Source organism: Indicator indicator, chromosome 1 (assembly GCF_027791375.1).
Source record: "Indicator indicator isolate 239-I01 chromosome 1, UM_Iind_1.1, whole genome shotgun sequence".
NCBI classification, from domain to species: Eukaryota; Metazoa; Chordata; class Aves; order Piciformes; family Indicatoridae; genus Indicator; species Indicator indicator.
Genome location: NC_072010.1, coordinates 70,868,151 through 70,893,559, shown reverse-complemented (window position 1 = coordinate 70,893,559; position 25,409 = coordinate 70,868,151). Strand labels below are relative to the sequence as shown.

Genomic DNA, 25,409 nt, shown 5'->3' with positions numbered 1-25,409 from the left:
AATGTCCTACAGATTTAATGTATATTTATGTACATCGCATGCATTTCTTATATCATTTTAGTAACATAATAGAGATATGTTTGTATTTTTTTTTAATGAGAAAGGTTTCAAATTCAGTTTTGTTTAGGTTCCCATTGAATGTGAATGTAAATCTTCTTTTTAAATCCAGTACATTAGTTTAAATTATTATGTCATGAAGTAAAAAAACAAACCAAAACAACAAAAAAACCACCAACAGAAAAAAACACTCTTCTATAGGCTCCTTAAAGGTAACAGGTGACCTAAGCACACAGACACATAAGAAACCAGACTCATAAATTAATAACTCAGGGTAACTCTTTGGCATACTGCACATTTTGTATCCAGGAAGTTCACAAAAGATTGTTAATCATGTTCTGATTTTACAGACCCTCAAGTTAGAGTGACTGAGGAACCCACATTTGCTACAAGCATGAAGTTTCATCCAAATGTCCTCTGCAGCTTGGCCTGCTTAGTTACATTGGCGATAATCTCAGACTGGAGAATTTGCAGGTAGCCTCATTGGATGCTAATTTCAGATACTAGAGGCATCTTGAGGAGAAACACTTTTTCCCATTAATGGGATTCAGAAAGATCTGTGGTCTAAGGTTTGCCATCCCTCTGCAGATCATGGCCTTGCTACAGCCCGGGAAGGCAGAGAATAAAGAAAACATCTACAGGATTAAAATTGTACTAGCAGAGGAAGCACTGGAGTCTCTTTGTTAGGCTTACTGGTCAAAAATATAAACTGAAGTCCCATGGAAAGTTACTCAGTGACTTCTGGTTTTCAGACAATTGAGTCAGATTCTCCTCTGAAGTTATTTACAACTGTACATACCTAATGGTGTCAGCACTCTCAGTCTAGATTTACAAACAGAATTCAAGCCTCTTGTTTTTTTTTTTTTTAAGAAATTTAAAAATCAGCAGGACTTCAAATTAACAGGTACAAACAACTGTCTTATCTCTATTAATAATCTTGACTCCACAAGAAAGTCTTTTGTTTCTGAATATCTGATTGTTGGTACTTTTAGAAATATAGTCCTCTTCAACAACGCCAAAAAGGAGTTCTAATACACTGCTCCAATGCATCTCATATATCTCTCTGAAAGGCAAAAGAAAGAGTGTAAAGCATCAGCGCCAACTAAGTCAGGCCATCGGTGATCAAGTGTCATTATGTGAAACTGGCTGCTCTCGAGGAGAATTTACCCTACTATGCTGATTGGGGAAAGCAATCAAGTACTGCTGGAACCATTTCAACACATTCTCAGTCAACACCAGCCAGTCACCTAGGCACTGCAACAGAATCCAGCCTTTTACAGAATAACCCCCCCATGGCTAGATCTGATAGTACAAACAAGGCCAGGCTTCCTTTTCAGCAGTGGCATTCAAACCATTTATGACTTTGACAAGGGCAGCCTCAGTAGCATGGCTGTGGCTGAATCCAGGATGAAATTTATCAAACAAACCACCACTGTCCAGAATTCCTCTCACTCGCCTTGCCACCACTTTCTCTGGGAGCTTGCCGAAAACCAGCAGGAAAGACAGCATTTCCATTGCTTGTTGTGTTGTGCAGGATCCCAGCATGAGGTGAGAAGGCTGTGGGCATCATAATTATTCCCATTCCAGAAGCAGCCTTTCAGAATTTCTGGGCTGTTGAGCTCCTAAGAATGGTAGTACCATTACCCACGTGAAATGCCTCTGTGTGTACATGTTTCTCTCAGTCCATTTAGCTCTATGCCATTATAGAGCATTTCTGCCACCTTCGTCTTTTCTGCCTTCTCTGCATTTAATTTACTCCAGTTCAGCAGATAATTGCAAAAATGTAAACTCATGCAGTAAAAAAGAGGGAAGAGAATCAAACAAAATGAATCAATAAAAGCCTTACTTCATACAGTAATTCATCAGCATCTACTGCAACATAATCTTCTTGGAACTCAGAGCAACCACTGGTATTTACAGAGTATAGAATAGCTTAGACTTCAATATGCAATTTTAATTATAACTGCATTGAAAAACACATTTTTCATCTAATTTTTATATTTTGTATGAACTAAATACTAAACTATAGCATTTTCTGCTTCATTTACATAACCTACCACTTGCACATTATTTCTTACTGTGGTATGGTGTTTTATGAGGATACATTAAAGAAAGCTAATAAAAGTTCAATTAAACATCATAAATGTAGCCAAGTGCATATTTTAATACCCTTCAGAGATAATGCTGCTGAAGTGTTATAAAAAAACAAACTAGTGCTTCCTCAGTGTACAACAATTGCATGTAATAAAACCAGCTTATATCATAATTCTAAATATAGGACCAGTTTCACAACTTTAGTAATCTAGACCCTTAAAAAGTGAGTGTGCTGGAAAGGAGTAAAACAGTAAAATGAGCAACCTCAAAATCTGATCAGTGCTAGGGGCAAAATGAGAAGAAACTGGTGCAGCCAGGGTTAGCCCGTGCCCAGTTTTGAAGCTGTGCCAATAGAACCTGAACTTTCAGTCCAAGAAGAGAAGAAAATCCTGCAAGAGCAATAAAATCATGTAAGGTGAAAGGCAGGTGTATAAAGCCTTGCTTACTTGCTGTTTCATATTGGGATCTGCATCAGGATCATGTCTGACATGCTAGATCACAGATAAGGGTGGTCATTTTGGGGGTAAAGGATAGAGCTGAGCAGGTATTATTACACAAAATAGTATTCTCCCTATGACCTATCATGGCTTCCTGCCCATTCCATGGCTTAAAATACATGCTGTTTTATGGCACATGGCACTCTTGTGTTTGAGGCATGGCACATATGGTGGTAGACAGGGCCAGCGAAAGCCCATGGAGCTGTACAAAGTGGGTACCCTGTTATGGGAGTCACACACTACGGTAAGACCCAACAGGTCTGGGAAGTTCAGCAAACTAGGAAGTTTAGTGGTGAGGATGGAGAGAGTATTCATGATTCATTTAAATGATAGTGCTATAGAAATTTCAGAAAGATAGGAACAAAAGATATGATTGGAGTCAGACGAAACGTAAGAAAAAATTATGCAATCACACAACTACCCAGCTACTGTCTTGGTGGATTTAGTATAACAAGGTCAATAGCTTAGCTTAGATGAATAGATGAAAAGTGCAGATGCCTAGAGAGGGAGTTATTATTGCAAAACTAGCAGACAAAAGGACAAAAGTAAAGCTTGGCACCTAATCTAAATGACATTAAGAAGGATAAAATAAGTGGAGATTCCTGTTTTGGCAAAAACGCAAAATTCCCTAGACTAATCTTGCCAACATAGTGAAATACAAGAGACCATGAGAAAGAGTCAAAATCTACTACAATTTCCTGGGCATGACCCAGATTCACGACTTAAGGATATCCATGTGAAATCAATACCTAGACTAAAACATGCAAAGCGTACAAGCGAAGAGAGAGAGGAATGAAAGAAATAGTAATGATAGGGACTTGAGCTCCTGTATTAAAAGCAGAAGGAGAAAACATTACATCCTTGCAGATAAACTACAATTGGGTCTCTTTCGATGTATATGAAATTGATACTCTGAAATCTACTATTTCACTCCAAGGTTGGGTGAAAGCCTTTACAGTCAGACCTAGGAAGAGAGAGCAGGACCACAACTATCCAGATCTATATCGTTTTAAAATACCATGGAATCACACCTTGAAATCTCAAGAGGCAGCTGAAAACTGAAGGCAGTAAGAGCATTCTGGGAGAAGGACTACCTGGTAGCCAGTTCCAATGTTCCGAGCTCTGATGAACGAAAAGCCATGGTGTGTCTGAAACTGAGTGACAGTATATGTGAAACTTGAGTCAAGGAGAGGGATATTTACACTAAAAGGCACAGTCAGTCCTGAAAAAAAGACTATCCAGGGCTCCTGTCCTTCAAGGCTTGCCTATGAAACTTCAATAACTGTAAGACTTGAAATAAATCATAATCAGACACTAGAGGACCAGGAAAGCATCTGATAGGGATTTTGGGAATTCATATTTCTTATGTGCATTAAGTCACTGTAGTCCCTCTGCCGCTCCCCAGGACTCTTTGTTGGTTGTCAAGACAATGAGAGGGATGGAACATCCTTCCTACAAGGAGAGGCTGAGAGATTTGGGGTTGTTCAGTCTGGAGACTTTCAAAACCTGCCTGGATACATTACTGTGTGACCTGATCAACTTGGCTTTAGCAGGAGGGTTGAACTAGATGATCCTTAGAGGTCCCTTCCAACCTCTACCATTCTGTGGTTTTGTGAAAAGAGAACAGTGGGAAAACCTTATTGCAGCCTTTCAGTAGTTAAAGGGGATTTGGAAGAAAGATGGGGACAGTCATTTTAGCAAGGCCTGTTGTGACACAGAAAGAAGTAATGGTTTGAAACTGAAAGTCGGTAGATTTAGGTTAGATATTAGGAAGAAAATCTTTACTGTGAGGATGGTGAGGCACTGGAACAGGTTGCCCAGAGAGGTGGTAAATGCCCCATGCCTGGAAACATTCAAGGCCAGGTTGGACAGGGCTCTGAGCAAACTCATCCAGTTGAAGATGCCCCTGCTTACTGCAGGGGGATTGAAGTAGGTGACCTTTAAAGGTTCTCTTCCAACCCAAACCATTCTATGATTCTAAGACGAATGGGGTACTCCCAGGCTAAAAATGAGTTTGAACAGTCTTCCTGTGATTCTCTAGACTAAAGTGGTTATGACAATTTGCTAGTGGGACTTGCTCTCACTGGAAGATAAAAATATCCTTTATATTTTGAAAGAATGATCATGAAAACTCCCAGGTTTCCTTGAGGAATCACAGCCTTTTACTCGAGGGCCATTACAGTGAGCCTTCCAATCCAAAAGAAAAACTTCTGGGTGATTATATTGTGGAAAACGGACATAAAATACATCCTTCAAACATAGGTAAAAATATTTTCTGCTCAAACAGGAACAGCAAAGGTGACCTGGGAATTAAGCCACAAATAGAAGCATTGGAATATCTCTTATACACCACACCTGAATCCTGGCATTGAGGACGATGAAACCCCACACTGCTCTGTGATCCAGCACAAGAAGACAATCTTTGAGTTACAAGGGGATGGATTTTTAGCCCTCCATGAAGAAACAAATGTTTGCCACCCAACTTGAGGAAAACACTCTCTCTTAAGTACCAGAAGTGTGGTAGAACTGTAAACACCATGGGAGCTTAGGTGAGACTTCCTCATACACAGTATGAGACCTAGACTAGTCAAAGAGATGCAGGGTTTGGAGGGTGCTCATCACCTGCTGCAGGCATGTGCTCATTGCTCTCCTGTTGCAGAGGTGAAGGAAAGACTGGGAGAGACTGGTAAGAGAGACTGTTCTCTCCTATCTCAGAGATTCAGCTCTGCAGCTGGGATCCAGAGGGGAGTTTGCTTGTAGCCTTGAAAATATTCTCTTCATAGAGTCAGAAATAGCCAAAAATCCAGGAAAATGTGTTAAGAATTAGTACTGGAAACACCATTGATGTTGTTTATACATGTGGCATCTGGGTGCCTTGAAGCATATTTAGAGCAGGCTGTAAACAATGGCAAAAGAGGGGGTGCAGGATTTTGCCTGACTTTTGAACTCTGTTAGCTATGTTTACTTTTATATTGCTGTGTATGTGTATACAGCACTCTGCCAAGCAAGATATACTTTTTATTGACCTACTTGTGTTCCAATTTATCGCTAGTGACAGCTGTTGTCAATGATCTGGAGAAAATAAATTGAGAGTATACCAAAGAGACATTGATTGGTCAAAAAAATTAGTTGTTGTTTTAAATCAAATAGAAGGGATTTAGTCTCTTAAAAACTAGAGAGTCTGATTAAAATGAAGACTTTAAAGCCATGGTTGGATTACAGTAATTCAGAACTTCATGGATTATGAGATGAAATACTTCCTAGGCATCATTTTGAACAAATGCTGCCATTAGGATTACTATATATTTTTAAACCTACTGTACTGCATTTCTTCAAATCCTCTGCTGTAGTACTATACAAATTTGACAGATACTGGCTGCCATGTTTAATTTGATCTTCCTAACATGTGAGTCCAATCTGTTGACATTTAACATTTGCAGCCAGTCACTTCACTGCACAGTGATTTCAGAATCAAGGTCTAGTATTGCTGGTATTCTGGTGGTGATTCCTAGAAACAGGTTGTGGATGACAGTTGTACCTGAAAATCTCCCTTCTCTAATTGGCACAACAGGCATTTAACCATTTCTACTTTTAAGGGCAAATTAAGACATATTTGATCCTGTGTTCTACTTTACTTGGCTTTTTAGACTTTTTTTTTTAATGGACCACAAGATGTTTGGGGACATTCTACATGTAAGGCACTATACACAAACAGTTTAATTGTATCTCTCCCTGAAAATGTGAACAGTTTTACTGAACACACTGCCAGAGAAATCACATCTGTCGCTAACAGAGAAGGCAAGTGTTAAGAGCGTCTTAGCTGATGGAGCATTTTCACATGACAGTATGCTAGAGGAAGAATGAAACAAACTAGGCCCCTTGTTTTCTATCAGCATCTTCAGGGACAATATGGTGAAGATACAACAGTTCCATTGCACCTGTTTCTGATAGCACTTTTTTTTCTAATTCAGATTTACAGATTCATAGAATGGTTTGAGTTGGAAGGGACCTTAAAGATCACCTAGTTCCAACCCTTGGCAGGGACATCTTCCAGTAGACCAGCTTGCTCAAGGCCTTGAATACCTCCAGGGAAGGGGCATCCATGACCTCTGTGAGCAACCTATTCCTGTGTCTCACCATCCTCACTATAAAGAAATTTCTTCTGAATATCTCGTTTAAATCTACCCTCCTCAAGGTTCAACCCATTTCCTCTCATCCTATCACTAAAAGCCCCTGTAAAAAGTCCCTTCCTGGCTCTCTTGTAGGCCCCCTTCAGGTATTGGAAGGACACTATAAGGTCTCCCCAGAGCCTTCTTTTCTCCAGGCTGAGTAGCCCCAATTCTTGCAGCCTGTCCCCATAGGGATGAGTGTGTTTTAGAATTTTGATATTTTTCAGGCACACTGATATCATTCTGCTTTGTGGGCAAAACTGATAGCTCAGCTCAAATGCATCTACACCAATGCATGAAGCACAGGCCGCAAATAGGAGAAGCTGGAAGCCACTGTGCAACAGGAGAGCTATGACTTAGTCACCATCACAGAAATATGGTGGGATGACTGGAGTGCTGCAATGAATGGCTGGGTTTGGGCTCCAGAAGACAGGGGGGCTGAAGAGAGATGGTCAATATTCAAGCACCACCTCCTGTAAGCTCAAAATAAACACATCCCTGTGAATTCAAAACCAAGCAGGGATGGCAAGAGATGTGCATGGATGAGCAAGAAGCTTTTGGAAAAACTCAGATGGAAGAAGGAAGTTCACAGTACGTGGAAAAGGAATGGCCACTTGGGACAAATATAGGAAAGTTGCCAGAGTATGTAGGGATGCTACAAGGAAAACTAAGGCCCACTTGGAATTAAATCTGGCAAAAGATGCAAAAAACAAGACTAAGGGCTTCTTCAAGTACATTATCAGGCAAAGGAACACCATGGGCCCACTGCTGAATAAGGTGGGTGACTTGGTGACAGTTGATACAGAGAAGACAGTGTTACTGACTGCCTTCTTTGCTTCAGTTTTTACTGCTAAGGCTGGCCCTCAGTCCCAGGAGGTAACAGAAAAAGTCTGGAGGAAGGAAGACTTTCCCCTGGTTGAGGAGGATTAAGCTAAAGATCAGTTAAATGAACTGGATATCCACAATTCCATGGGTCCTGATGCAATGCACCTGCAAGTGCTGAGGAAGCTGGCAGAAATCAGCAAGGCATTTGGCACCATCTCCCACAGCATCTTCATAGGCAAGCTTAGGAAGTGTGGCTTAGATAAATGGACAGTAGAGTGGATTGCGTACTGTCTGAAAGAGAGAGCTCACAGTCTGTGGTCAGTGGCACAGAGATTAGTTGGAGGATTGTAACAAGTGGTTCAGTACTGGGTCCAGTCCTCCTCAATATATTCATCAATGATCTGGATGAAGGGAGCCAGTTCGCTGATGACACAAAACTGGCAGGAGTGGCTGACACACCAGAAGGCTGTGCTGCCATCCAGCTTGACCTGGACAGGATGGGGAGTTGGGCAGAGAGTAACCTTATGAAGTTTGATGAGGGCAAATGTATGGTACTGCATTTAGAGAGGATTAATCCCATACATCAGCACAGGTTAGGGGCTGACCTGCTGGAAAGCAGCTCTGTGGAAAAAGACCTGGGAGTTCTGGTGGACAACAGGATGACCATGAGGCAGAAAAGTGTCCTTGTGGCCAAGAAGGCCAATGGTATCCTGGGGTGCATCAAGAAGAGTGTGGCAAGCAGGTCAAGGAAGGTTCTCTTCTGCTCTGCCCTGGTGAGGCCTCATCCGTAGTACTCTATCTACTTCTGGGATACCCAGTTCAAGAACAACAGGGAACTACTTGAGAGGGTATAGCAAAGGGACGTGAAGATGATTAGGGGACAAGAATATCTCTCTTATGAAGAAAGTTCAAGGAACTTGGGGCTTTTTAGCGCTCTACACTGAGGGGGGATCTTATCAATGCTTATAAATACTCAAAGGGTGGGAGGAGGATGGGGCCAGTCTTTTCAGTGGTACCCAGAGACAGGACAAGAGGCCATGGGTACAAACTTGAACATAGGAAGTTCCATCTAAACATGACAAGGAACTTTACTTAGAGGATGGTAGAGCACTGGAACAGGCTGCCTAGAGAGTTGGTGGAGACTGTATCTCTGGAGTCATTCAAAGCCTGTCTGGATGCTGTCCTGTGCAGCCTGCTCTAGGTGAACCTACTCTGGCAAGTGGGTTGGACTAAATGATATTCAGAGGTCCCTTCCAACCTCTATCACTCTGTAATCTGTAAATTATAAAGTATTCTGAGAGTGATGAAGAGTTAGATAGCACTTCTAAACAGCTTCACATTTCCTCCATGGAGATTGTTGAATAAATGTTAAAAATGTGGAAGGTGGTGGAGAAGGAGGGTAAATAAAGATACATACACAGAGTTGAGTTTTCTTTGAAAGGGGCAGAAAAATTGGTTACACTTATACAACTTACATCTCCTTATGACTGCCATGAATACATAAATAAATTAATCTCAACGGCTTTCTTTTCTTGACATACGAAACAGTTACATCTTTTTGAAGTTTGTGGTGATTATTTATGCCTTATATTAGGAAACATAGATTCTCTTTAGGAGAGGCTGCTGTCCATCTAGCTGTCCCTGAGACCAGCTAGTGTGAACAAACCTTATTACTATAATTACTGTTAAAAATTCTCAATTCTTGTAGAAAGCAGTTCCTGAATAAACAAACCCATTACTCCAGGATTTCCTTTGGTATAAAATAGTTAGAGATGTCGTGGATGAAACAAAAGGTGTAGGAGTACAAAAGGTACATCAAGGTCACCCAGTTTACAGAGCTCCAAGCAGTGTGACACTTAACTTGAACAGAACCTCTTTTACACTAACCAGAAAAAAAATCAGTGTTTTCAGGCCACAACACTACCAGTCAAAAATAATCTTGATTTTTCTAGTTACTAGGATTTCAACCACCTGTTTCACCTCTATACCTTATCTAAACAATACCACATCCTAAATGACCTTGGGAAACAAACCAGCAATTTAAATTTACCAAAAAGAAAAGAAGGACAACTACAGGTTTAAATTAATTTTCAGAGGAGGAGAGCACGGGATGTTTGAAGGATGTAGTTGAGGTGGGAAGGGTCAAACGTCCCTCTAGATACTCATGCTAATCTCTGCTGCTTCCTACTTGCCCTGCTGTTGTGAGATCTTTTTCAAAGCAGCAGCAGCAGCAATGACAGCAGCAGCTGTCAAGGCTCATTGATGCAAGGCTCCCGAATGTCATCTTCCTCTTGCCCCAAAAGCTGCAGAAGAAGGATGCCTCTCTCAACCCACCTTGCTATGGGTCTGTATAAATTAAGTCTAATGTTTGCATAATTAATGCTGGTGCCCCAAGGGTACTAATAAAACCTTAACGGCCCTAACCTGCCTCATGTGAGCTCTCCTCCCCCTCCCCATGGCCTAAAGAAAACCATCTAAGCTCAGGTCTTGGCCTTCACTGCCTGTTGAACTCATTGTAAGTGTATCTGTCTCCAGCTCTTTCACAGCATGCTTGTGATGTTCCTCAGTGATGCGAACTTCTGGTCTGAGGATTGTCTTCTCAGCTGGACCTGCAGAGCTGGCAGTCACTGAGATGTATCTGACCATCACTAAATCTGATCTTGACCTGAATTCTTGGCCTTGCCTTGAACATGCTTCATCATCATGGACTTGCCTGAGGATCGGGGCTCTTGGTTGAACCTGATTCCACCCCTGCGTCTGCCTGGCTCACCCAACTTGGGTGTTGTGGGACTGGACCTGTGACAGGCATAGCCCCTGCCCTGCCAGCCCCACATTTTGCCCGTTGGCTCCTGGCTCCCTATCCTTTAGAGAACAGCCAGTCCTCACTGCTCATGATGATTAGAGGCTTAATTTATGATGAAAAATTACAGAGTTTCTATTGTATGTCTCAATCGTTTCTCAATGTACATACAGTATTATTATAATTCTTCTGGCTATATCTCACTTCCTGTTGGACAAATTGTGTTATTCTCTTTTTAAATGCAGAAAATGACATTGTTTTCTTTGTTTTAAAGTTATCTGTACTTACATATCATCAAAGATAAGCTTTGTCCTTCTGCAGTCCCTGGGTGCGCTGGGCAGAGGTGACCACGATTCTGTCTGGGACTGTGGCTTATTGCAGAGAAGAACATTTTCTGAATTGATGTGAACTGCTTTCTAGACAACAAACAGCACAGAAGACATTGAGGAATTGACCACTAACTTCAAAAAAGCAACTCACAAACAAGAGTGTCTTTGCATTGTAAATTGGCAGTTACTTTTCCTACTATTTCTGCAGGGAGCATGTACAGCTGTCTTGTCACTGACAGTCACAAATTCACAGAGATTACTCAGTGCACTTTGCAAAGGGCTTGAGTTTCAATATGATATACAGAATAAACTGAGCTGAACTATCAGCAACTATCAAAACACTCTGAAACACAGTAAGTGAAATTATTAAAGGACAGATCCGTTGTGGTCATTTAGAAGATGAAGTTATATCTCTAGTTGTCGTCTTCTAAACTAGCATTGTACCTTGCCTCAGGCCAGGAAGTGTTACTTGTTTGACTCGTTTCATGCTGCACTGCTGCTGTGCCTATGGCTATGAATTTGTAGCCCAAAGTCCAGGTTTCTTCCTGCTCTGGGTCCCAGATCAGCTTGAAAGATCACTGCTCTGTGCCACACATAACTTGTGGCAGGGTCTTACGTACCCTGTGACCTGCTGTGTGTACTACCATGCATCAGTACAGTGCAAAGCAGAGGGCCCCAGGTTGGTTTTGGTTGATAATCATTGCCATAAACCAGTTTTTTCTTTGTCAGGTGACAAAGAAACACAGTAAGAAATGGACAGAAAGCTCAAACAGATAAAAGCCACTCCCTGGCTTGTGACAGGAATTTGGAGGACTGCTTTGGCATTCCAGTTAGGTGCCAGATGAGAAGATGGGATAAACTAAAGCTAACTCATCAAAGCTCTCATCTTCTATGTGGCATATCCAGATCAGTTCATCAGGCTAAAGTTTTCAGACAAATAACCAGATACTTAAGAATATCATTGCAAGAGTTCTTAAAATGTTGACCAAATGGTGCACTGCTAGGCTATGCAGAAAATCTCAGTGAAAAGCATTCACTAAGGTTATGGATCATAAAGCAATCACCTTTTGATTTCCAGCACATTTTCTTGTGAAGGAATTTAAATTGTGTTCAACACTCAGTGAAGAATCATACAATTTATAGTTCTGAATGAGTTAGAGACTCCTAAACTTAAGTTCTAGAAGTTAAAATGTTTTTATGAAGTACATTCAATCCATGTAAATTTAAATTACTAGCAACAATATGTTAAAATGCCTTTTAATAAATTTATATAATTAATTTTATTATGATTTATCAAACCCACATAATTTATGATAACTTGTTTTTTAAAAAGCATCCAAAATTAAGATTGTAATTACTACTTTCCTCCCTTACTCTCAAAAAAGGAAATATACTGAAGTATATATGTATATATATACTTAACATATACCATGGGACCATTATCACCACACAAAAAGTTGGTGGAAAAGACCACTGCCAGAATTGAGGTAGTTTATTTTCCTAAAAATTGCTTAGGCACTAATACTCAGGCTTTTGATGCCTCTTACGACGCCTCTTATCAAATGATAAATGCAATAAATATTGGAAAACATGTATGAACAGTTTTTGTAGCAAGAAAAGAAGGATGAGCCTTTCTAGCAGCAGCAGAGTGCCCTAACAGCTTGACTAGATGTTCCAGGAGTGGACAGCAATACGATCGTACCCAAACTGCTTCTTCTAGGTTACTTCGCACAAAGCAGAACAACTTCAAGGGGAGGATGTGACAATATTCTGGCCTTGATCTTCTACGAACAGTGTGCCTTAGGATGGAGGGTAGGGTATGATTTTTGAGAGGTGAGAGAGAGATTTGTGAATTCCCTCAATCAGAAGAGCTAACAGGCTCTTTACTCCAGCACCCTAATTGCAGAACTCATTCATAACTGGGGGCAGAATGTAGTGCTCTCTCAGTGCTCTGATAGCAATGGCTGCCACATGGTAGCCTTACCTGGAAAAGCACTCTAGACACATTTAGTGTGAACAAGACTCTCTGATAAGTATCTGAATACCTGGGCTCTGATGGAGCTGAGTTGTGAGGCTGGTACTAAACTGCTCACCAGTGTCAATAGTTTAAGTGTCTGAAAAAGTCAGTTGTAAGACATGTGGGAGAACTTGTCTGCAGACACACTCAAGGTTAGGCAATAGCTGAGTAGAGGCCTTAATGCGCCCCAATTCTGGACATAGGGTGCTTGCATCGTGCCCAAGCAATACTCTATAGGCCTCAAGTTGTTTGTTTTGGGCCCACAGCTTTTACCTTTTGCTTATGTAGCCTTTGTCATTTGCCTACTTTACAGCCTGCTCTCTTTCCTTTCTTCTGTGCCTTGCTAAACGTCAAACCAGAAAAACTGAACTTAAAATGACAACATTCATTATTACAATTTTTTTGGCATAATATTCTGCAAAACTATCACAGACGGAAATACAAAATGAAATCTATAACTAGGCTTCATATTGTGAACAACATCATAAACTTACATTGAAGTCTCCTGGATGTGGCTGTGACTGGATTTCACCCTTATGTTTTTTGCTGGAGGAGATGGAAGGTAATAGACTGCTGCCATTAGGTCTGCTGGAGGAAGTTAAATCATCACCGGAGTATTTGTGTTTTGATGCATCAGAGAGGGGAGAGACAGGTGACCGAAGCATTTTCTCATTTTTATTTATTGGTATTGCCATGCTGGAAATGGAAATTACAGTAATGGAGTGTCACAAAGCTGGGTTTGAGAAAGGTAAATGTTTTATATATTACCAAAACTTTATATTTAAAACCTGCTGGCAGGATAAAGTCCATTGGTATCTGGAAACAAGCTTACAGTGCTGGGACCAAGAGTTCATTGACAAATTTGTATCATGTTTCTCCTCTTTCCCTTCAAGGCAAATTGTAATTCTGGAGTTAATATAAAGTCTGTATCAGAGTGCTTGGAAAAAAAAAAAAAAACAGAGATAAATGGCCACTTGCTCACCATTTCTTAAGGGATAGCTGGAGATGAAGATTAGGCTTTGAAATGTAAGTTCAGGTTATGGAGTCCTATTTCACCATTATGGGTGACAATTTATAAGCCATGGCAATAAAACCATATGTCAACTAAAACAGGAAATGTGTTTAAAGATGGCTGGGTAGTCTTTGTGCTCACTGTCCAGCCTTTGGTAGCACTGTTTATACTAATCTAATACAGATTGTGAAGACAAAGAAAGATAGGCTGGTAGTGCAGATAAAAGAAAACATATGCAAACAGTAGACAGAGAAATGTGAGCTGGTCTGTTCTCTCAAGAAAAAAGCTATTCAGCTTTCATTTATTTGGTTGAGGAGAGGGCAGACCATAAAAATGTCCAGAAATAAACTTCAGATGCACTAATTTGAAGGAAATATTTAGCTGAAAATCTTAAAGTAACACATTCAAAGTAAAAGTTTTTTTAAGGAGACAGTATTCATTAAGACTAAAGCTGTGATTAAGGTCAGGCAGACTATTTCAACACAATACCTTTCCCTGTCACATTCGCTTTTATTCAGTCTATTACTTTTAATGGACATTTCTCACTGCTTTATTGTTACTGTATCAGAGAGTATACACTTAACAGAACCACAAAAAAGAATATGGTACAAACCGTATTATATTTCAGCACATAATTTCAGGGAGCAGAGATAATTAAATGTACTCTTATTATACATTTGTCCATTTATCTGGCAAGTCTTTAAAAACTAGACATGAAAGAAGCCATGAAGCAATTGACATGGTTTTACCAAGGGGAAGTCCTGTTTGACCAACCTGATAGCCTTTTATGAGGACTTAACCAGGTGGATAGATGATGGTAGAGCGGTGGATGTGGTTTATCTTGATTTCAGTAAAGCATTTGACACTGTCTCCCACAGCATCCTTGCAGCTAAACTGAGGAAGCATGGTCTGGATGATCAGGTAGTGAGGTGGATTGTGAACTGGTTGAAGGAAAGAAGTCAGAGAGTTGTGGTCAACGGGACAGAGTCTAGTGGGAGACCTGTAACTAGTGGAGTCCCTCAGGGGCTGGTACTGGGACCAGTACTATTCAATATATTCATCAACAACCTGGATTTTGCTGACAACACAAAACTGGGAGCAGTGGCTGACACACTGGAGGGTTGTGCTGCCATTCAGTGAGAGCTGGGTGAGAGAAATTGAGTGAAATTCACAAGGGCGAGTGTAGAGTCTTGCACCTGGGAAAGAACACCCTTATGTATCAGTATAGGTTGGAGACCTGTTGGAGAGCAGTGAAGGGGAAAAGGACCTGGGGGTCCTAGTGGATAGAAGGATGTCCATGAGCCAGCAATGTGCTCTTGTGGCCAAGAAGGCTGATGACATTCTGGGTTGTATTAGCAGGGGTGTGGCTAGAAGGCCAAGAGAGGTTCTCCTCTACCTCTACTCTGCCTTGCTGAGGCCCCATCTGGAATATTGTGTCCAGTTCTGGGCCCCTCAGTTTAAGAGGGACAGGGAACTGCTTGAAAAGATTCCAGCACAGAGTCACAAAAGTGATTAAGGAAAAAGAACATCTTCCTTATGAGGAGAGACTGAGGGAGCTGGGACTCTTCAGCTTGGAGGAGACTAAGGGGTGACCTCATTAATGTTCACAAATATGTAAAGGGTGAGTGCCAAGAGCCAGACTCTTTTCAGTGATGCCCAATGACAGCACAAGGGGCACTGGGTGGAAGTTGAGGCATAGGAAGTTACATGAGAAAAAATGTTTTCACTGTGAGGGTAACGGAACACTGGAACAGGCTGCCCAAGGGGGTTATGGAGTGTCTTTCTCTGGAGATATTCAAAACCTACACGGATGTGTTCCTGTGTGATCTGGTGTAGGTGACCCTGCTTTGGCAGGGGAATTGGACTTGATGATCTTTCAAGGTCCCTTGAAAGATTCTGGGAATTGTAATTCAGAACCTTTCCCATAATGCGGTACCTTTAAAACACAACACAAACTGTTTTGCTTTAATGACCAATGCTGCTTATGAAAGCAAGAATCAGGGAGTGTAAGATGGACAGCTGTGCTCTTCCCTCTAAAAAAGTAATCTTTAGCACTATTTTGAATGTGTAAGCTGATGCTATCATTTTTTCCCCTTTTTTTCAAACATAAACACATGATGGCTAGCCATGCTTATATGTCACTGTTGAAGTGTGGGCCTAAAGCATCTAAGAGTCACCATAGCTCTTTGGAAGTGTACCCAAATGTATCAAAAACTTGGCTCAGAGTTGTGAGAAGAAGCTACAATTTCTAGTTGTGCTGCAGACCACCTTCTTGGCCTTTGGTATGTTGCGTAGGGCCCACCTAAACATATGGTGAGTGGTCAAATTGTAGAAGCACGACCATCTTATACTGAGATGCTATGCACAACAACCTGCAGTGAGCTGTCATCTACTAGGACTGAGAAAATTGGGCACATTGTGTCATCTAATGCAGGTTTAAGACGTTTGGAGTATCTCTCTCCTGATGCTGCAGCCTTTCATGTCAAACAAGTCTTGCGTAATCTGCACCTCAGACTAAACCCACAATAGAAAATGCCCATGTGTGAAGGTGGTTTTGCTCTTCTCTTCACTAGTAGCCCTCAGCTGTGCTGAAAAGACTCTCTGTATGGCTCTACTGGGAGCTGAAGAACAATAACCTGGCCAAAAAAAAAAAAAGAAGACTGCTGGTTTTAGACAAGTTCCTTGAGTGAATTTACAGGACACCCTCACAGGCAGCTGCGGTGGCATAACTGGAGGGGAAATGTGCCAGCACGAGCAGCCACTGGTTGGTTTCAAGAGGGACAGGAGGTCCTGATACCTGCACTGCTGGTTTATCTTCAGCCTCAGTAGTTCATCCTCAGCTGTGAGAATATTATCACTTGATATCATGCCCTACAGTAGCATAAACAACAGAAAACACCTTGGAAGCAGGGCAGACCAGGGAAGAATTAAGAGGCAAATATACATTTAAGACCACCTTCTTTGTTTCTTTAAAGTACAGTTGCTACCAGGAGTACTGAATATAATATCAAACAAAACACAAATTATTGTCCTGCTGCCAGGAAACATAGGATTAGCCCTGTGGCATGGCAAGTTATGACAGCCATGCTATTCTCTGAAAATGGATGCGATGTAAAACATATGACACAACAGCAACAGGAACGGCAAGCCTGCATACAGTCACCCACAATAAAACAAACTGTTCTGTGCTTTGTTTTCACTTTATGAAACATATGTGACATGTCAAAACAAGGAAATTGAATGCATATTGAATAAGCACTATATATATATATATATATTTGTTTTCTCCATGATTTTTTCCAGTATTAGTGACAAAAATTGCTCAAACTCATCAGTGATCTGTACAATAGAAAAGCTTACTACAAATATTCTTTAATTTGAGTGGTTTCACTCTAAGAGATATCCTGATATTACCAGAAAATTATTTTAAAAACCCCAACAACTGATAATCAGCATGCACTAAGCAACATTCAGCTGAACTCTGAAAAGATGCATGTCTAAGTTTGACTTCTGGAAGACTCCAGAGAAACTAAGTATGATTGATCTGACACTGATAGGAGCTTATGTGCATAAAACTAAGGCAGCAAATGTTAAACAATCATCATTTGTTTCATGCACTGAATCTTTAGAAAATCTCATTGTTTTTAAAGTCTGAGATCCTTGCCGTACAATACTAGCTATAAAGAATAGATTGCTTGTAAACTCAAAAATGCTAGATCTCAAGTACATTCTGGAACTCTTAGGAATGTTTTTGCTCAGTCTTTTCCAAAGAGTTGATAGATAATTGTACTTACACAGATGAGCATTAAGTTTGAAACTAGTAACAGTGTAAGGAAAGAAAAGGCTGTAAGAATGTTGCCCTTGCGGACTGGTACCTACAACACAGTGTTCATGAATATGTCCTGCACAACTGCACTGCTGTAGCTATGATTACTCATTCCATGAGCCTCACATTTGAACTCACAACTTCTTTTTGCAATACAACAAAAATGCAAGTATATAAATGTGTCAGGAGCTGCTAACTTGTTCGTTAAACTAGAAGAAAGGAGAATGAGGTGGGTAATTTTTCAACATAAAACGTGATAATTAAAAATAAATTCTATTAAAGGGGAAAATAGCACACAACATTAAACTGCAATTAATTGAAAGACTCAGTAGTAAGTAAGAATGAAAATGCTTACCTATTTTCATTCACAGTACAGTGATTTGCTGTTGTGATGCTGTGGGCAGAGGCAGCTAATCGTGAAGAGCTCTCTCGCTCTAAGTGAGTCTTCTTGATGTCTCTGCACTCTTCCTCATTTTCACACTGAATAAAGAGAAAATTTATCATCTTTTATGTTTGGATTTACTACAGATCAAAAAGTATTTCAACAAGTCAGGGGCTGGTATTTTCTAGGATTTTGGTATTAATGATGACACATTCTTTGAGGAGTAGAATACAAAACTTGTTTCCACCACTTCCCCATTTGCACCTTGGGTTATTTTTTTTTTTTTATATTGCCCTCCTTGCCTATCTCTTGTGTGATTTTCTCTTGCCTAGTCCTCAGCCTCACACTTCTTTTGTCCCTCCTTCTCTTTTCTTGGCACCAGTGGCTATGTCTACGCTAGTAAATACAACAGAACAGCATTTGGTCCTGAGGTCAACTGGCATGGCACAGCTCACACGTACGCACTCGTCTCACTCATTTAAACTGGGATACGTCATACACAGACTGCCTTTTAGGAAAGGGCCTTAGTCAGCTCCCAAGTGAGAGGCCGGCACTGTCTGGAAGAACAGAAATTAACCCATGCCAAAATTATGTTAGCAAGCACTTAACAGTTAAACAAAGAAGGTGACTGCCTGCCACTGCTTGGCACTGCACCCTGGCTCTATTTGGCCTACTAGTGTGAATGCAGCCAATGTTTCCTGCCACTATCTAATTTCATGTTATATTCCTTAAATTCTATCACTGACTCCCAGAGGCTCTGTTTTCCCAAAGTCCACAACCTTCTCCTCTTCTGACACTTCTCCGATTTCCAATGCTGGCTGAGTTTTGCTCATGATCTGCTCATTCTGCTGTATTTATCATCTTGCTGCTTGGCAACAGCATTTTCTGTGTTATCCTTTGCTACTGTGGGTGCTGCTACAGGGCTAACACTGTACCTTACACTCCCCAGGAGTGAAGATCTCAAACCTCAGTCATTAACCACCCTCTTGTATCTTTACTTTGTCCATCTTCTTGAGATTGTGATAGAGGTGGACCTCTTTCTAAATTTGCAATTATGCCTGATAATTCATTCTGATTAGTGTTATTCATAAAGTCTTTTGGGAAGGGGAAATTTGCACAGCAGCTGTCCCATTGAGGGTGTTGTCCCAGGCCAAGAGACGATTTGGTACTTCAGGAATGCCTTGTATTATTATATCATTAACTCATTAAACCCACCACAAACAGCAGTGCTTTAAGATGGAATAAAAAATACTATGTGCCACATAAAGTTGGATTAAGCATTTCTAGAATGAATACATTTATTTTGCTCTTCTATCATGTCCCCCTGTTCCCTTCTGGGTGTACAGCCTGGAAATATCACACTGGCATCTCCTGTGGCTTAAAACATAAATATCTTGCCTCTGGCACTCTTTTTTTTCCACTTGTTTCCCATAATTTTGTACTGTGCAATTACTTCCTAAAGAAAATACAGATAACCACATCTCAAAGCTTATCATGACTATTTGTTATGGCCCTACCTGTGGCCAGAACAGAGTTACCATCAGACACTAAAAAAAGAATTAAAAGTAATAAAAATAAAAATAAGGAAATATTGCTTTAGATAAACAGTTCTCAAAAATATACAGGTCAGTCTGTACATGTTACAGTAGCTTGGAGGGCAACAGATGACTACACAGTGAACTGCCCAGAAATTAGGCAGATGGCAATTCAAATTCCAAGTGACTTTTGGGGTCAGATCAATACAAATGGACTAGAAAACCTTCTTGGTGGGCAGCCACACGTTAGGTGGAGGGGTCCACTAGTGGCTCAGAAAGAGTCAGGGTAAAGGGGTGTGCCCACCTGACAACTGTGATGGTGCTGCAGGGGAGGAGACAGCTAATGGACTACATTTCCACACCTATCTGAGAGCCATGAAGTAAAACAGGGCTGCCAAGGTGCGACGGAAGCAGGTTGTAGAGCCAGGTAATTGTCAGGTCTCTGCATGTGCATATCTCATGAAGCTGGGGCTTCCTGCTGCCACTGAAGGGCTTGCCTTTTGTTGACAATCTGAGAGGAAAAGAGACGCTGCCTCCTCTCTTTCCCCATACGCAGTGATACTGTACAGACCATGACAAGCCAGCTGACACTTTGCCAACCTAAGCATCACCTCCAAATGCTTATTTTCAGAGAAGTCTTAGGAGAGAGAACTATCCTACTAAAAAGGTAGTGCCTTTGCTAATGTGTAGAAAGCCACGTACCAGCAGCAAATGCCATCTCCATTGGAGGACTGTGACCCTTCACAGCCAAGAAAGAGTTTGATCACCTGGGATGGCATCTCCCCTGGGCGTTGCCAGTTCCTACATGGCGAGCAGGGACATATCCTAGCTCTGAAATGCCAGCCCAAAGAAGACACTACCATCAAGCAGTGGACATAGGCACAAGCGAGAAGCACCTCTCACTTGCTGGAGGCTCCCCTACCCACCCTAATCAGTGTCCTCCCCCCCCTCCCGAAGCTCACCTTGCGTTTCCTTCTAGATTTCGGCAAACCCTTCTCTGTGGGGAGGTCAGCACTACTACCCTGCGGGAGGCTGGCCACCTGGCTTGCTCCTGTGCTCATGGCCAGCGGCTCTTCAGGTAAACGCTCTGGAATCCTGGACAAAAGAGCCAAGTCAATGTTGACCCACAGTGACTTTACCTCATCACTGTCTTTCAGAGGAGACAGGAGCTCATTCCTACCGAAAGGAACTAGGGTGTAAAATTGTTCCTCCAGCTCCTTTGCTATGTCACTACTAGTCCTGGCATTAATGGAGCCAAAGGCACTGCAGCCGCCGTGGGATCTGGTGGCGGCGCTGGTCCCCGCGTCCTTGGCACGAGGCTCAGGCCCAGCTGTCGCTGGCACCTTAGGCAGCGGGCGCTCCTCCCCTTCCGACTCAGAGCCTGAGTCAGAAGAGGATGAGGAGGATGAAGACTCGGTCTCAATGAACTCCTTGGATTTTGGCGCTGTTTTGCTTGGGCCCCGAGCCCGACGCTTCTCCCCAGCTGCGGCCAAACGGGGCTCTCGGCGGTGCCCTGTTCTGCAGCCAGCGCTGTTACTGCTGCCACTGGGCCGGGCCCTTGGCACTTCACCAGCAGTGCTTTCTGGAAAGCTATGGCTCGCGGGAGGCTCCTCTGTGCCAGAGCAGTGGGGGCCGTCCCCAGCAGAGGTCCGCTCAGCCCGCCGCGGTGCCTTCTTCCCCGCCGCTCGCCTCGGCGGCCCGCCGTCGGCAGCAGGGAGTGACTTTTGCCGGCTTCCTTTGCTGCCTGGTGCTTTGTTGGCAGTTCTGGGCCGTGGTCCGTCCCCAGCAGCGGTGCTGGCAGTAGCGCGGCCCTCGCCACCGCGGTGCTCGGCCGGGCCAGTGGGTGGAGCCTTCTCACTTTCCTGCCTCTCTGCCTTCACACGGCCGTAGTAGGGATGGGCCTCCAGCGCTGGGCCATCATGGTGGGTCAGGATGGGTGCTTTGTGTGGGGTGACTTTATTCAGCCACTTGTCCAGCTGCCACTTGTTGGAGGAGGGTGGTTCGGGCTGAAAGGGAAACAGATGGTAATGCGCTTAGTGCTGTAGACCCTGCTGCCCTCGCCACGAGACTCCCACAGAGACACCTGGTACATGGAGATGTTCCTGTGGTAAAAGAGCCTCCCTCAAGCCACTGCAACCTCCTGCCACTGGGCCCGCATGGCAGGATGGGAGGTGTGGGGTATGCCAGGCAAGTCGGTATATTTTTGGTTTGTTTATGAGGTTGGGAAGGAGGATGACTTTTATGATTCATCACTAAGGATGATTTGCACAGTGATACTGGCATCAAGTTTACTGGGAAATGCTCCCAAGAATCCAAATAGAATAAAACAGAATGGCAATAGGAAGGGAGAAAAACAAGGCAGAGGTATGGCTAAGGCTAAGAGAGGAGCACTAATAGGAAAGCTAGGGATATGTAATTTTTGTCCTGCATTATTGGAACAAACACAAAAAGTATTTAAAAAGCATACAAAGAGGCATGTAGTGGGGAGCTGGAGAGCTAACCAGGCAATTCATGTAATCTGTCTAATCCTGTGAGATCCCACAAACATTTGTTCTGCGGCGATATTGTCAAGCACTTATTTTGTGAGTATTGTGTGGCTGTTAGTTTTTCTCTTTGTTCCTGTCACAACATGATCAAGTTATAAAAGATCATCTAGACCATAATGGTGTTTGGGCAGTGAAGAAGTGGGCTAATTATGATTTCAAATATAACCACACCTTAGACAATGTTATTTCAGAACAATTTGCAAGTGTTTTCTAGTGCTTCTTGCAATCAGTAAATTGAATGCAATAAAATGAAGAGGAAAGGAAAAAAAAAAAAGAAAAGAAAAGAAATGATGCAGCAGATGGCTAGTCATAACCTAACCCCACAGAAGCCAGTGTGAAAACTCTTTAATTTCTTTAACTGGAACCAAAATTAGATCCACTAGGCTATTGCATATGAATAACCAAAAAGTGTGTCATGAGTCTAACATGAAAACCATGGTCTGGAAGAAAGTTTGCTCAAGAGAGAGTATCTACAGTCTCTAACTTAAAAGACTCTCTTACTTAACTCCTCATTCAAAGTAGATGCCTGAGGGCAACACATGTTTCCTGCATAGCCAAGGGCGTCTCCTGAATCACCCACTGAAGGCTGTATTACCCTACATGGAGCAAAGGCTCCTAACATAAGCAAAGAAGTTAGACATTGTCATTTATATGATACAGATATTCCCTCTCACAAAAGCGTCCAATTTATTCATTATCGAACCAGCCAGTACCCTATGGGAAGTTTGCTGGATTGCCTTAAGTTAATTTTTACTTAAGTATATTGCCTAATATCTTGCATGAGGAATTTCTTTCCTGAACTGTAAATCTTGAAAATGAATGAGCAGTATTTTTCTTGGATAACAGTGTGTTTTAAAAACTTTAAACTATTAATCTAAAATAAACAGGTTTGTTTGTTTGTTTTTTGGCAGTGGTGTGGGGTTTTTGTGTTTTGTTTGTTTGTTTGTTTTGATTGATGCTGAAAATTTATATATATTTGTTTGGTGCCATCCACTGAATTTACTAGATACATAATCGAAGCTTCTCTATACGTGTTAGTCTTCCCATTGTTAAGGTGTATTTGACAAAAAAGAAATACATCAGAAGCATGTGGGGAAAAATATACCTTTCCCCTTAAGTATAGGTCAGAGTAAGGGCAGCTTCAATGTTCAAAAAAACTCCCAGATTTTCTGTTAAATCCCATTTTGTCTTTGTATGTACCTTGTCATTCTTGAAAACAATGGTTCACAAAATATAGATTTCTAGGGTTCTCAGTAAACCAGCAGAGAACAGTGACTAACTGCTACAATGTCATAACTTGACAACACGATACTTTCCTAGAGTGGTATGTCTGCTGTTTAGACAGAATAGCTACAGTCCCATCAACCTACAAGCCAGCTCTGAAGTTTAATGAAAATGATCAACAGGGTTGCCAGCTTTACTAATTTTGTCAAGAGTTTCAGAAGCCTTGGTTTTTCTTAATGCCTCAGTTCTCAGAGTCATGGGTTTTGATGTACTTTCAGGGTTTATTTAAATAAAAATTAAAGTCATTGTGGCTGCTGAAAAAAAATTTAAAATGTGTGTCCTAAAACAATCCTTTAAGATGCATCTGCTGAAAGTAAAAGGCCTTCAGCCCATCAGGTAAATTAAACAAATTCAAATTTAAAACATCAAAATTTTGAAACTTTTTTGGGCCCTGATAAGGTTTTGGAATATTTGCAATTGTCAGTGCTGCGTTAAGGGTAGGACTCTTGGTGGAACTATTGGGCTAAATTAATATTTGTCTCCACTCTTTAGTGCCAAAATTAAGGATTTACTCTGACACAGCTCAAAGTTATAACAATTAAATGGTTTAATTGTTCAAAGTGACAGATAGAACAGGTTTGGGGTTGCCAGTGATAAATGCACTGACTGCAAGATGATCTCAGGATTAATAAATCCAACAATCAACACAGTTGGAGATTCACATCTTTGGTATATCTCTAATACATTAGAAATGTTAGCAAAGCTCTTCTCAGGTTAATAAAAGCTGGGTAACATCTGATGCTGTTGGAGACACAATCCTTTGCAATAGCTCTAAACAGCAGTGCAGCAAAAGTTCAGTCGTATATTGAAGAAAGAATTCTCAACAAGAAGGGTGTCTCTGTTTTGAGTGGAGGAAACGGAGCACTACCCATTGACTGTCCTCATCTCTGTCTTCTGCCCCAGTCCTAGGTGCTCCTTCATCTGGTGGTGGGGCTGGCCCATGCTGCAGCCTCCTTGCTGACCCTGGTACCGGTACCAGTGCCAGTGCCATACGTGCTCCCTGATGCAGTGTGCCCAGAGATGTCCCTCTCGTGGGTTTTTTACCCCCATCCAGGTTGTCCCTGCCTTCTAGGTGATGTTTAGCGTGATTTAAGAGGAAAGTGGAGTAACATAGCCATATATGTACTTAATTGTTTTCATTAGCATATTGAGGGGTGTCAACTTTAATACCAAAATTGCAGTTAATTAAGCAATGGTCTTTGCTTGGGCACCTCAACCCTCAGAATACGCTTTGAAGTTAGGTGTTTATGTTATTTGAGCCCTGCTTCATCAGCTTTAGCTAAAACAGGGCTATCTTGTCTTCAAAAGACTCCCTCCTTCAGCTCTTGGGCAGACCAGCTTTGTGAATCTTCATTTAACACAAATACCTGTTGATTATAAATGACCTTGGTCTCAAGGCTTGCTAAATCAACTTGCCTGCCTGTCCCATGGCAATTGAGGTTTTAACCACAGTCAGTGTACATGAGTGATGCCAATTCATTTTTGGAAGTTATTTATTTAATTCATTGCTCTAACTGAAAAGGACTGTTCTTTGAAATTACTTAAAAAAGCAAGGTACTTTGTGAGAGAACAAAATCATGACAGCCAAGAATGAAGAGCAGATCTGGTAAAAAAAGGGACTGGGAAAATTAACTTAAAAGTTTTTGCCATCCCACTTTGCATACCTAACTGCAGTTATTTGTAGGAGAAGAAAAAAAATCCCTAATTCTCCAGTCCGTAACATGCCCCTGATTATGTTACATACCGTTCTACGGAACAAAAGTTGGCATTGTGTCACCCCTCAGGAGATGATGCAGTTTCTTTTATTTGTGTCCCCCTCCCCCATGTAGCAATTATAACATTGCTGCTTTAGGATATCTTACACAAAGCACAGGTTGGAGGGGTGACCATACAGATAAAAATGATGCCACAGCACTTCTGGACATGATTTACTGGGCATGTGGTGTTGAGTTGATGGTTGGACTTTATGATGTTAGAGGTCTTTTCCAAACTTTATGATTCTATGAAAGTGGAAAAATTTTAAACAGCAAGTAAGA

At 41.6% G+C, this 25,409-nt stretch overlaps 1 protein-coding gene across 1 annotated transcript in view; it reads right to left on the bottom strand.

Annotated features, from left to right (window-relative positions):
• Positions 1–25,409, bottom strand: part of AFF3 (ALF transcription elongation factor 3) — a 324,954-nt gene that overhangs the window by 19,901 nt on the left and 279,644 nt on the right. The window contains exons 12-15 of the mRNA XM_054382846.1: positions 20,506–21,549; positions 17,982–18,106; positions 13,283–13,484; positions 10,731–10,858 (exon numbers count right to left, since the gene is read on the bottom strand). Of these exons, the coding sequence (XP_054238821.1) occupies positions 10,731–10,858; positions 13,283–13,484; positions 17,982–18,106; positions 20,506–21,549 (1,499 nt within the window). The remainder of the gene's footprint in view (positions 1–10,730; positions 10,859–13,282; positions 13,485–17,981; positions 18,107–20,505; positions 21,550–25,409) is intronic.